The sequence below is a fragment of the Pimephales promelas genome, chromosome 14, assembly GCF_988280905.1.
Source record: "Pimephales promelas chromosome 14, fPimPro1.hap1.1, whole genome shotgun sequence".
NCBI classification, from domain to species: Eukaryota; Metazoa; Chordata; class Actinopteri; order Cypriniformes; family Leuciscidae; genus Pimephales; species Pimephales promelas.
Window position 1 is genome coordinate 6,342,068 of NC_142782.1, and position 13,415 is coordinate 6,355,482.

The 13,415-nt window shown below is 35.8% G+C and overlaps 1 protein-coding gene across 2 annotated transcripts in view; it reads left to right on the top strand.

Annotated features, from left to right (window-relative positions):
- The window catches only part of espn (espin), a 93,440-nt gene that overhangs the window by 38,864 nt on the left and 41,161 nt on the right, over positions 1 to 13,415 (top strand). For both annotated transcript variants that reach the window (XM_089119337.1, XM_089119338.1), the window contains one exon: positions 12,148 to 12,309. In XM_089119337.1, the coding sequence (XP_088975463.1) occupies positions 12,148 to 12,309 (162 nt within the window). The remainder of the gene's footprint in view (positions 1 to 12,147; positions 12,310 to 13,415) is intronic.

The window sequence follows — 13,415 nt, forward strand, 5'->3', positions numbered from 1 at the left end:
CATGGGAAGTGCACAAGAGACACAACTTCCTGAATTGATCTATCCATATATCAAACATACAGTATACTTGTGTAGGGTGATATATATTATTTAGCAAATCCCTGTTTCTTGATTGGTTGTACAGTCTCAAAATGTAATCTATATTATTGCTCATTTCTAATCTGCTAAATGCGACAAGGCATAAAGATATTAAAATATTATAAACATTAACATAATGATTGTCTGTAAAGCTACTTCGAAGTAATGTGAAATGTGCTATACACTTACATTAGACTTGACCTGTAATAAGCATAAAAACACATAGAATACACAGCACTCATACATTTTGAATTAAATGCTTGTAATTGTAATTTGTTTACATTTTTTACAAGTTTTGAATCAAATGGATGTGTATATATATATAGATGCGTGTGTGTGTGTATACGATTCCACAATATTTTATGATATTCAACCACTATTCTGATGTTAATGACTTAAAGTTAAAATAAATGCATTCAAGCAATATGATATAATGATACAGCTCAGTTAATTACAAAGACCAGCTTTCCGAGTTAGTTGCATCCCATCTGAGTCTTGTGTAACTAAATATTCCACAGAGCTTTAGGTATTCTGCGTATAGGCCCATAATAGCAAAGCGTTCCCTGTGGATTTTACATCTAATTAATACACTTACCACAATCTCGTCCCTTTTTAATTGGCATGAAATACATATGTAGGTGTAAGATAACACCTTAGTTAGCTTTGACAGTAAAGCAAGACAATTTGTTCTAATTAATCATCCATAAACTTAATCACAGCGGTTTGTCACAAATAGCACACGGTGGTGCACCTTAGAAAGCTGGATAATCAGACCAGCAGTGCATCTTCTGTTGTCTGGCCAACAAACTTCAATCTGTTCTAAAAACACACACACACACACACAACCCTGTGCACACTAATAAACACAATGGGGCTAAGCCCAGAGCAGGTGCACACACACGATATGGACTCAAACACATTTATATAGACAAAAACACAATGCTACTTTTGTGTTCTCGTTAATGAGGGCTTCCATTAGCCAAGCTGACCCTCCAAAGGCTCTATTGATGCATTGCATGACAGATTTGACATTAATTTAACTAATTAAACTGTCAGATATGCCAGCACATCCCAACACACACATTTTCAGATCATTAAACTGTACTAATGGCATCTTTGGAATATGAAGAGCAGATAATCCACTTGTTTGTCAGGCCTTTTTGCCAAGTATTTGAAGTAATAGCTTGTTTCTTCCTATCAAACCTTGTTTTCATGATTACCATTGTACCAACTAACATCAGAACTTAACATTTCACTTAGCATGCAATAAATATATGTATTCAGATGCTCCCAAAATTATCTATACACTTAAAATGAGTGTAATTTGTATTCATTTTCATTGGCTTGGTTCACAACACATTTCAGTTTATATTATGATTATATTAGTTTTAGACTAAATGTGAGCATTACTCATCTTGCTTGCACATAAACAGATTCAGTAATTCCTCAAATCCCCTAAAAACTTAAATGTAGGTCAACTAAGGCAAGCATGCTTTGGGACAAACGGAGAAATAAACAACCCGATCTCACGACCAAGTCGTACGAATTCGACGAATGATTAAAAAGTGACTAAATCGTAACAATTCATACGACCTCACTTGTATGAATTAGTATGATTTTGCTAAATCGTACATATTTTACGAATTGGCCTACTCGTATGAATTCATACGAATGACCTACCCCTTACCCCGCCCCTAAACTTAACCATCACGTGGGTTTAGACAAATTAGACACTTTTTAATCATTCGTCGAATTCGTACGAATTGGTCGTGAGATAGTGTTGGAAATAAAACAAGAAGGATAAATATCAACGCGGCACTTTCGAGATGGAGAGATCTTCGCATGCTCTCGCATGTGTTTTAATAGACAGGTAAACAAATATGATTTATTGTACACATACATTAACTTTCTCAAATGATCAAATGTACAAGTAATACAAAAACTAATATATTAGCTGATATAGGCTATGATTTATATGATTCGTGAATTCCATACATCTCTGGATGGTGAAAACGATATTTCTCAGCGTTCCTAGCGTCATCAAGCTCCGCCTTTGTTATTGTTTTGAAAATGCGTCCTCTGGCGGTGAAAAAATGACAGATTGTACCTTTAACTCAATTAGTATAGTTTAATTAGCTCGTAGTAAAGGAATTGTTCATTGGTTACACTGAGTAAATCGTTCTCTTTAGATGTTATGTTAAGTTTAGTGCTTTAAACCATCCTTTATGTTAAACCAATTTTTCGAATAAAACTACATCAATCTTTTTGCAAAACTCTAAACACATTCTCACTCACTAAAACACAATTTGCACTGTGATGCATTCATGTTTCTAAACGCTAAACACAGGCAGACAAAAGTTAAACACAGATGTAGATTTATTCGAAAAATTAGTTTAGGCTTTTGAGAATTTGGTTCAAAGAATGGGATTTAGTGTTTTAGCAATTAAAAAACTAGTAAGTTTGTAAGCACTTTATTACTGTATACTTCTTATAAAGTGTGACTAAACTCTTTTCTCCAGCGGCCGCACAGTTGGCAGGTTTGTTTGAGCTGCGCCCTCTACAGGCGTGGATTTGCATTTCCTTCAGCCTGAGGCTTTTTCAATTTCACGTTTGGTGTGTTTTGAATGTGTAGGTGTTTGGTCTTTACATTTGCCAAAAATAGAACTTTTATATTTATTTGTGATATTAAAAAACAAACAAGCAACATGATGCATTACTTTCCATAAAAAGTAACTAAGTGATGCAATTAGTACTTTTTAAGGAGTAAAGCAATATTGTAATCCAAGTAATTTCCCACAACACTTCAGTGGCATCCGTTACTACTTTATCCACCAAACACAATGCTAGACCCTTCAGCTAGACCCTGTCTATGACTTCTGACCCTCTGCCTGATCCATGTCTCTCCTGTGAGACAGTATCTCTTCCACTGGGCCATCGAGCAGAGACGGGGATTAGTCTCTCTAGAAGAAAAATTGTCCCTGTATGTTTAGTGTATCCTAGGGATGTGGCAACTTTAGAAATTCCCACGCTTTTTAGGAGATAATAATTGCTAGGCATTCAGTAGCACAGATGCGGAAAAAAATATCCCTCAAATTTTAATACATGTAAATGTGTTGTTCACAGGAATGCACTTACTGTACATCAGTCAATGGATAATAGATATTAAAATATGCATATTTTTTGAAAATATAGCATCCTAGTTTATAAGAATCACTTACTAATGTTGTCTGTCTACAGTTTTATCCAATATAACTCCTTTATTTAGAATTAATATATGTGCTTAAAGGGATAGTTCACTTTGAAATTATTTTTTAAATGTTTTAGCTTACCTCAAGGGCATCCAAGATGTAGTTGTCTTTGTTTCCGCAGTATTTTCAATTTTGATATTTTTAGGTCAAACCGTTCGTGTCTGTCAGTCATATAATGGAGGTCTATGGTCACCACCCAAGAGCATGGACAGAGAAGTCCAAATAAAACATGATTTAATGACTCGTAAATGTAAGTACACATTGATGGCCTACGACACGAAACGAGCGGTTTGTGTGAGAAAACGGACAGTGTTTATATCGTTTTTACCTCTTGTAACCACAGCCATGTCCACGTTCTCAAAAATCAACGTTGTCTATATATCAAAATCATCTTCCATTGCAATTTCCTATATATCTAAATATGTTTAGATCTTCACAGTGAAGGGTAGCACTTCCGAAAAGTCTGTGTAAACAATGAGTGACGTACACACGCGAGAGAGATCACTTCCGGCACATGCGCAGACCGAAACGCCTTTGCCCTCAGAGTACTTGGACATGGTTGTGGTTACAAGAGGTAAAAACGATATAAATACTGTTCGTTTTCTCACACAAACCGCTCGTTTCATGTCTTAGGCCATCAAAGTGTACTTACATTTACGAGTCATAAAATCATATTTAATTTAAACTTCTCTGTGCATGCTCTTTGAGGTGGTGACCATACACCTCCATTATATGACTGACAGACAAGAACGGTTTGACCTAAAAATATCAAAATTGAAACTACTGTGGAAACAAAGACAACATCTTGGATGCCCTTGAGGTAAGCTAAAACATACCAAAAAATAATTTCAAAGTGGACTATCCCTTTAAATATGTATTTATGCCATTAACCCTCTGAAATGCCTTGAAATTCACTGTTAAAAACGTCAAGTCAACATGATGTATTTCGATTTTAAAGTTATTTCAACCACTTTGTTGTTAGTAACATGATGATATAATATAGTTATGTGACAATAATATAATAAGGATTATGGGATATAGTTTTTAATGGGTGTAAATATAACTCAGCACTTGACTCTTGGGAATTCTGTTTCAAGTAAATCACATTTCTTAAATATTTGTGACTGAAAAACTGGAAAACATGTTATAGAGTACATTATATAAATATTCCATGACCAAATCATGACTAAGTCCGTACATAATTAATTTCATAGAGCAAAAATGTAGTCTACTTCTAATGAAAAACAAAAAACTTTAATGAGACATGAATAAATCCTCTGGAACCTGTCGTCTCAAATCATATGCAGTCTGCTTTTCCTTTTATGGTCAAAGCCTTTATGAGAAGAGCTGTTGCAATGCTGTTGGGAGGGTGTGATTGTGAGGCGCGATTTAGAGATGACAATCATACACTTACTTAACAGATTGCATGTACTTTTCAGGAAATGGAGCATTTCAAGATTGAATTTATTTTAAAAAAGTGACATATATCACATGTATATTATCTAAGTTGACAGAAATGGTAATGAATGAAGAGCAAAGGGAGACCTTAACATCTAAAGTTTCAGTAGAGATCGCAGCAATGTCAAACAATTTGTCAAATACTCAAACTCAAAATATTTCAATTTGAACATCTCATCAAATTTTCAATGCTGCTATTATCATTTTTCTCTATATTCTTACTGCATATCAGAAATATAATTTTTCCAACCTTACAGGTGAGGTGTGCAATGCTCATATAACATAGAGATATAACATTCATATGTATTTGTAATAATCACATATACTCACGTTACGTGAAGAGGTGAATAATACTCTTATAAAGAAACATAATACATACTGTTTATTTTTCGCTTATTCGAACACAAACATATTCATTTATCAAAAAGTTTGAAGGGGATATCATTGGAAGAAACGTCCCCTTGCTTGAATACCATGGTAAAAGAAGTATGCCTAGCAACCGCATACTGACAGTTCTGGGTTGTGTTTAGTCTATTCACCTTGCTCAAGGTTAGTTTGTGTATAGAGCTCTAATATATTTGAATACCACACCATTTAGTAACTCAGGCCCATATTAGGCTATGATTCATTCGACGTACAGTAGAATGCTATACAAGTTCACTTGAGTTCACTTTCAGGCTTATTTTTTAATCCAAAATCGCCACTTCATTCATACATACACTTTGTGTTTTATACACAAAAGATTCACATTATGTTTCATTTCTGTTCTGCTACACTCTTATTTTTTTTTTTTGTAAATCCACTACCTTTGAGAGAGATCTCCACTTTTATTTGTAATCAGATTCCCTTCGGTGGCCGGTGTGCATAATGCAATCCTTGGACCGGTGAGAAAGCCGAGTCGGAACGGCCATGCTTAGCCACTGTGTCACAATGGTTTGCATAAGAGCCCATGAGCGCCGTGACCTGTGGTTGGTTAACAGGTGAGCAGTGAAGTCATGGCTCTGGGATGTGATTGTTTGAAAGGGGGCGGGGAAAGGCAAGTCGTGTGTCAGGTAGAATGACTCACAGTAGAATGGAGATCCTGTGACACCTGTGCATCTACCGGCTCTCAGTTTAAACCTTCGCGTACTGTGGAAAGAAATAAGGGCAGTCAGGAAGGGTAAGACTGCTATTCAGTGTTATTTTGTTATGGTGGCCAGCGTTAAAACTGTGTTGGTTTTGTTACGTGTAAATATTCCAGCTTTGTGTGTGATTATGTAATTGTCTTTGCATCTGCAATGCATGGACGTTTTTTGTCGGGAATGTTTTCCAGACTTTCAGTTACTTATGTTTAGTTATTGTATGATAACCTCTGGTTGGTTGGTTAGTAACCTGTGATAGCCTAGAGAACCTTTCAAATGCATTGAATGGATAATCAGATATGCGTCTTCATTTTCTTCACTCAATCTAACACACTCTTTAGATCAGTCACAACTGAAGAATAAGTATTGGTGACTGGTGATGAAAAATTCAGCAGGTTTTAAATAGGCTCAGGTCCGTCCACATTGTATGGAGGTCAGCTATAGCCTTTCAAGCAGCGTTTTCCCTGAGGTATGATAATCAAACCATCTGCACTGGGATGAATCGAGTTACACTGGGAGTAATTCTGCATGGAGGACAGTGCTTTAGACTACAATGCAAATTGGATGCATGGATGATACCATCCTCAGAGCTGGCATGAGAAATTTAAACCCATGATCAAATTCATTGTCATGCTGTAGATGTGGGAGCTGATATGCTTTCTGCTGTATTTCTTTTTTTTTAAATATCCAAAATATATATATTTTTTATTTTTTTATGAAAGGTACCTTAAATCACAATATAACAATTGATTACTGTCTCGCATTTGGTGCTTTTCTTGAACTATTCTGTGACATTGTTTGCTTTGGAATTGCATTGCATAAGGTTGATTACTATGCAAATTCAAGGACTTTGCATTAGGGAAATCTTGAGAGAAAACAAAGCATTGCCTTTTGTGTTGGAAATTTCTAGAATGGCTTGAAAACACGTCTGAGATTGCTCTAATGTTGTCTTTGTGATGTTAAGCCTTTACTAAAGGCAGGTGATGGGTTTAGATCAGTGATGAAGATTCACTATCATACACAACAAGTGAGTGACAGCTTCAGAAAGTGAAACCGTTTGGTACATTGATACTGAAACAACATACAAGGGGTCAGACAGTCTCTTTTTTAGCCTGCTGTTTTGTTTGCCTTCTAAGACGATGAGGCTTAGAAATCCTTGTTACGGTTCAGCTTTTGTGCCATGAAAAGTCTTTTTGTTTTCAGGTAAATCAGCTGGTCACATGAGGCTTTAACACATCAACTCAAGAGGAATTATTGAGAGTTTACGTGGCTTATTTTGGCAGGTTTTTCTAAAGTGGAGCAACTTTAATATGGGATGAAATTTCAATTAATAGTCTGTTTCAGGTTATTTGGAACAGGAGATCTGGCATTGGTTTGTGGCCTTTTCAAGCAGTGATATCAACAGTGGGAAGGGGAATTGTCAAAATCTAGCCTGACAAATTAAATGAGAAATTTCACACTGACACTAAAGCCTGTCACTTACAAAGTTAATTTGACCACTTTTTCATGGCGTTCGTGTGGGCGAGAAGTTGGGATTCAAATATGTAAGGTGACGTGTCATTTAAAAAAGTGACAGCAGCTTCAACAGTGTGTTGCATAAGTTTCTACACTGTAAAACAAATATTGTTGGTTTAACTTAAGCTGGTTGCCTTAAAATTTGAAGTTCATTGAAATAGAAAAATTGAGTCAATAGAATGAAGGAGATCGATTTAATCACCAGAAACTCAAAGTATTGTGTTATCCGAACTATTGTGTTATAAATTATTTAAGTTGATTTAACAAAAGAAAAAATGTTGTTATTACAAATCATGAAAAAAAAATTTTTTTACAGTGTATTCGACTTTTAAAACAAATGTAAGCAATATTTTTTATAATATTCATATAATTCTTATAAACATCATATTTTAGATATTTAATTTGATACAACCCTCCTCCAAAAATACAAAAAAACCTTTACACATTTATTAAAAAGTGTCAAAAATGTTGACCAGTTCCCTAAAATATACAATTTTAAAAATTAACAATGTATAAGCAGTGTAAATGTAAAAAAAAAAAAAAAAAAAAAAAAAAAATTAGAAGAATTTAGAAGAATATAGAAGAATATCAGTAACCCAGACAGTTTCTGGTCCCATTGACTTCCATAGTATTCCTACAGAAACTTTCTGATATTCTTCTAAATATCAGAAAATCGGCTGAATGGATTCAAAAATGGTAAAACTCAACTGTTTTACTCTTAACTCTTGTAAAATTAGCCTATTTCCAAAAAAAGTGGAGTATCCTTTTAAGGGTTATCATTGTGTTGAAGTGTTGTAGAGTCTGTGGTTATAGGTCAAGGATGGGTCAAAGAATATTGTGATTATATTAATGCTGAGTGATGCTTTATTTAAAACACAATAATTGTCCACAAACTAATACAGTGCTAATCTGCTAGTTATGTTAGCACATGCATGTGCACTACTGCTGTGCTAGCTAGTAATTGACTGCAAAAGATTTATGTTAAAATGATGTTTCTAATTTTAAGGATTTCACTCTATTCAGTTAAGTTTTAGTCACTTTAAATATTTATAGTGCAACTTAATTATAAAAATGCTATTTTTAACGGATTATTGAAATAGGTCCACAGTACTCAGTATAAATATTGTTTTAACTTCAATGGTTAAACCATTTCAATGGAAACGAAAAATGTATCAATTTATCAATTCCTCACCCTCAGGTCGTTCAAACCAATAAGACTTTTGATATTTTCATGAACTCTTATAAATTTCTGAGCCTCCATTGAAAGTCCACACAACTACCTCTTTGCCACTTTTTCTTCATAAAGAGATCGTAAAACCAATCCATATGAATCTAGTGGTTTAGTCCAAATTTTCTGAAAAGACAATATTACTATATATGATGAAGAGATTTAATTTAAGCGTATTCACACAAACATTCGTCTACTCACACATCAGTTGTGGTAAACGAAGATCAAGCATGTTTGCGCGCAAGAACCAATGAGGTTTGTTCTTATGCATCATGCAAGTACGGTTGAGCTTCTGTTCTCCAATCAACCTTTATATTTGAGTAAAAGCCTTAATTCAATTTGTTCATATATAATGCGATCGAGTATCTTCAGAAAATTTCAAATTTCACAATTCATATTGATTAGTTTTACTATTAGTTGATTAGTTAACGCAACAAATTGGTAGTTGCATGGGCAGTCAATGGAGGGACAATTTTTAAATGTAAAAAATCTTAATTTGTTTTTCAAAGATGAATGAAAGACTTACTGGTTTGGAACAATAATTTCCAAATCATCGAGTAACCAATTACTGAGGTAACCAAAGTAATTGATTACATTTTTTTTAACTAACCCTTTAAAATCTGCATAAAAACAGAAGTTGCAATAATCTTTTCTTCCCAATTGTGATGAAAAATGTAGGGCAGAACTTGATTTTGTTTATCTGGAATTGATTGGATCATTGGATCATTGGAAGAGATTTGTTTGCAAGAGGGAGTTATTATTGAAGAATAATGCAAAAAAGGCTTTTTTATATATATGATTTGTCAATTTTGATTTCATGGTGACTTTAAAACTCTTAGGGCCCTATTTTAACGATCTGAAATCAAGCGCAAAGAGCAAGTAACTTTGTGGGCGGATCTTGGGCGCTGTTGCTATTTTATCGGCGGGATAAATGACTCATGCACCTGACGCAAGTTTAAAAGCGGTTGGTCTGAAGTAACTTCATTATTCATAGGTGTGATTTGGGCATGACGTCAAATAAACCAACCAGGGGTGTGTTTCCCGAAAGCATCGTTAGCCAACTATGGTCGCAAGTTCCGTCGTTATCTGCATAGTTTAACGAGTCGGTGTTTCCCGAAACCATCGTTCCAACGAACATTCGCAAACAGCATCGCAAAGTTGTGTGGTTTGAACGACAGCTCTCGACCTGTGGTTAGAGGTATCGTTTCTATATTGCAACACATTTGGAGGTAATAAATCCTTATCTTGAGCAAAATAAGCAAGCTGACATTCAGTACAACCGGTGCCTTTTATTTAGAATACATACAAATGTAATTTACGTCTTTTAGTTTTTCAATTTTTTTTTAAGTAACGTGTTTGAAGAGTGCGCATGTGCGAACGTGCTCTACTATGTAAGAACGAGCCAAATATTGAGTCTGCTAATAAAGCAAAACAACTGAGAACAATTAGAAATAGTCCTCAAATTACATGTCTGTCATTTATATAAAACAAATCTAGCGTTAATTGGATCTCAAACAGTTTTATTCAAAGCAGTTATTATTCCACCATGTGCGAAACCAACGTGGTTGAACGATACTTTGCGACAGTTTCGGAAAACAGCCGTGAATAGCTAGTTGATTTTTCCAACGATGCATCGTACTATGGTAGTGAAACAGTGAACTACGTCGTTGTACGGGAAACACACCCCTGAACGTCATCCAACATACCCTTTCAGAGCAGGTGCGCATGTTGCATGGCGGATTAGCGCGTCATAAGCGGTTCACAGACCGACGTTCTTGTCAGGGCAGTGAAAGACAGAGAAGTGACGTTGTATGGGGATCGGAGATTTTTTTTCCTGGTTCTTGATGGACAAACTAATTTGTCAGATGTCCTTATATACATATGTGTCTTGCCACTGTTGGGCAAACAGGTCTGATCTGTCATTACCACAATCTATATTTTTTTACATCTTCGTGGACACCACAATGATTTCCCTCATGTGTTAATATGTTGCCTTGTTATAATGTATGATTTGCAAAAAATAAAAACTGCTGCATCTGTGTTGATGAGAGAATCAAAGTGTATGCACATTGTGCACCTGCTACATTATGGCCATTGGCCAAGCATGCGCGCTTAAAATATTATTATGAACAACGTGAAACGCGCCACGGACTTTAAACCAGGTTTTTTCTGGTCAAAATAGCACCAGGGTTTGCGCCGAAACACGCCTCCTTTTTGTGCCGACCCGCCCAGGGAGCGCAAGCTTAGTTTACTGACTTGCGTCTGTGGAGGGAAATGCTCATATTGCGTGGGTGCAAAATAGGAATGATACATGCGTCAGTAGGGCTGGGTAATAAATATGTTTTTTACGAACCAATATCGATTCTTAAATCTCAAAAATCGATTAGTCATCCTGTTTCATTTGAATTAATGGAAAATTGTATCGTGGCTGCACGCATCCAAAAAAATCGCAATAATCTTTGTCCTTTGTTATTAATATGAAACAAAGTCTCAATTTTCAAATTACGTCCATTTTCCTTAGATATTTAAAATCATAAATAACGTTTTCGCTGTGGCGTGAGATCGCTCTGGCGCAGCTCAAGAGAAGCAGCAGCGCTGATCTCTCTTCCGGGTTAATAATACCAGTTACAGCGCGAAATAAACATGAATGAGCATCTGAAAGTGTGTTAAAAGATAGAGTACAGCTTATCGAAATCCGTGTCATGTCACATTGATTCGCTCAATCAGCGTTTCAACCGTGGAAAGACGTCAGTTAAACAGCTTGTAATCAATGTCATGTATCGTCATATTTACCTCAGAAAACCCACATAAACTCGTTAGTCAGCTAGAAAAAATAACTCTAGAGAGGAGCATTTTGCTAAATATATACACCATATTACATATGCATTATAATCTTAATGTTCTCCCATATTTAATGCATATTTGAATAAATCAGGCAAGTTTTTATGACAGCCACTATTTATATGTTTATATTCCATATAATCTTCTTATTATAAAATAAATAAAATTGTAATTTAAATGTTTGTATATAGCTACAAAACAGTTAACTATTACCTTCATATTAGGCTAATGAAGCCTAGTAGGCTACAACTAGACTCTCATAGTTTACAGCATTAGTTAAGAGATTTGATTCCCTTTAGAAAAATTGCCATTTATTGTAACTGATATCCAAAATAATCAATATTGAATCGAATCGAATCGTAATCGAAATTGAATCGAATTGCAAGCTTGTGAATCGAAATCGAATCGAATTGTGAAATTTGTCTCAATACCCAGCCCTATGCGTCAGTGTATAAAGTCATTTGTGCCGGGTGCAAGATAGGGCCCTCAGAATTTAACCATTATCCAAATATTAATACAAGGGCCATAGACCATAGACACGCTCCCCAACATTGAAATGAAGTGATTGATTTGTATGATTTTCTTTCAATCACTGATTGTTAAAATTGAGCATTTTATCGTGTTTCCATCTCTGAATATGTGCTGTTCATTTCGGCAGGAGTTGAATCCTGGCGAGAGCCACGAAAGACTTCGAAGAGTCGACTCTAATCGGAAGTCTCGTAGCTTCAGCAAGCAGCCCAGCACTGGGGATTACTACAAAACCCTGGGTAGCGATACCACGGACCAGTACCCCAACAGAGCCATGGCACCCAACGAGGAGGTAAAGCAATTACATATTCATGTTCATATTTTTCCAATTTCAGTAAAAGTATGAATGGTTATCTGTATGCTTGCTACATCTTAAAGGCAGGGTTGGCAGTTTGTTTCTAAAACACTTTGTCCCAAATTCCTTTAAACTGTCTTTATATACCAATAAATATCTAAAATGTAAGTACTCTGAAAAGGAGAGTATAAAAATCGAGTGTCTGTAGTCCTCTCAGGGCTGCAATAAACACAGCTATTCTTTCCATTTGGAATGAATGAAATGATTGGCTAGGGACTGTCACCAGGGCCTGAAATTAACACCCGACCACCTGCCAAATGTGGGTGAATTTTGCTATTGGCAAAATATTGGTAACACTGCCACATTGGCAGGTAGCCAATGAGAATTGAGTGATTCATTAGAATTTTTACATTTCAACGAAGTCCGCCATTGCGTTGGACTTTAGCTAAAATGTGGCGGCACATCACTGGGGTAAAGTGGCCAGCTGAAACAAATAACCAACGGATGAGGATGAGAAAAAGAAAAGTAAAAGAAGACATTTTAATACAAAGTGGACAATTGGCGGCAATGGCAAGGTTCGTGAGCGGCTGATTTATGACAGCGACTGTTGTTTCGTAACGTTCATGCGATCAGAAAGAAGACGAGGCCCTTTTCCGACTACGTTTGGATGTGCGAGTATTAAACTGTTGGTGAGATGGGATGAGATAATGTAACGCTGATGTAGGCTACAATACAATGACAGTTGCACAGATGTGTGTGCGTGTGCAACTGTGCATGTTGGGAGTTGGGAACCGGTCAGAAAATGTCCGGTACCCGGTAACTTTACTAGTAATAGTAATATTAATTTAGTTCATAGTTAATGGTTCCTGAACGCTGTAACTAAAAGCTGTTAAGACCTGTCTACGGGACTAAAGCTGCTCAGCCAGGCCTCGTCCCCTTTTTGCATATTTCGTGGGAGTAAAATTGAAAAAGTGAACGCATAATAGGGCCCCTTTAAAAAGATTTAAATGCTTGTATTTCATAGAGACAAAGTGTTTGTGCTTTGCAATGTTTAGGATCTTATTAAAAACTATGCATTTCTACACTGAAATGCTCACACTTGA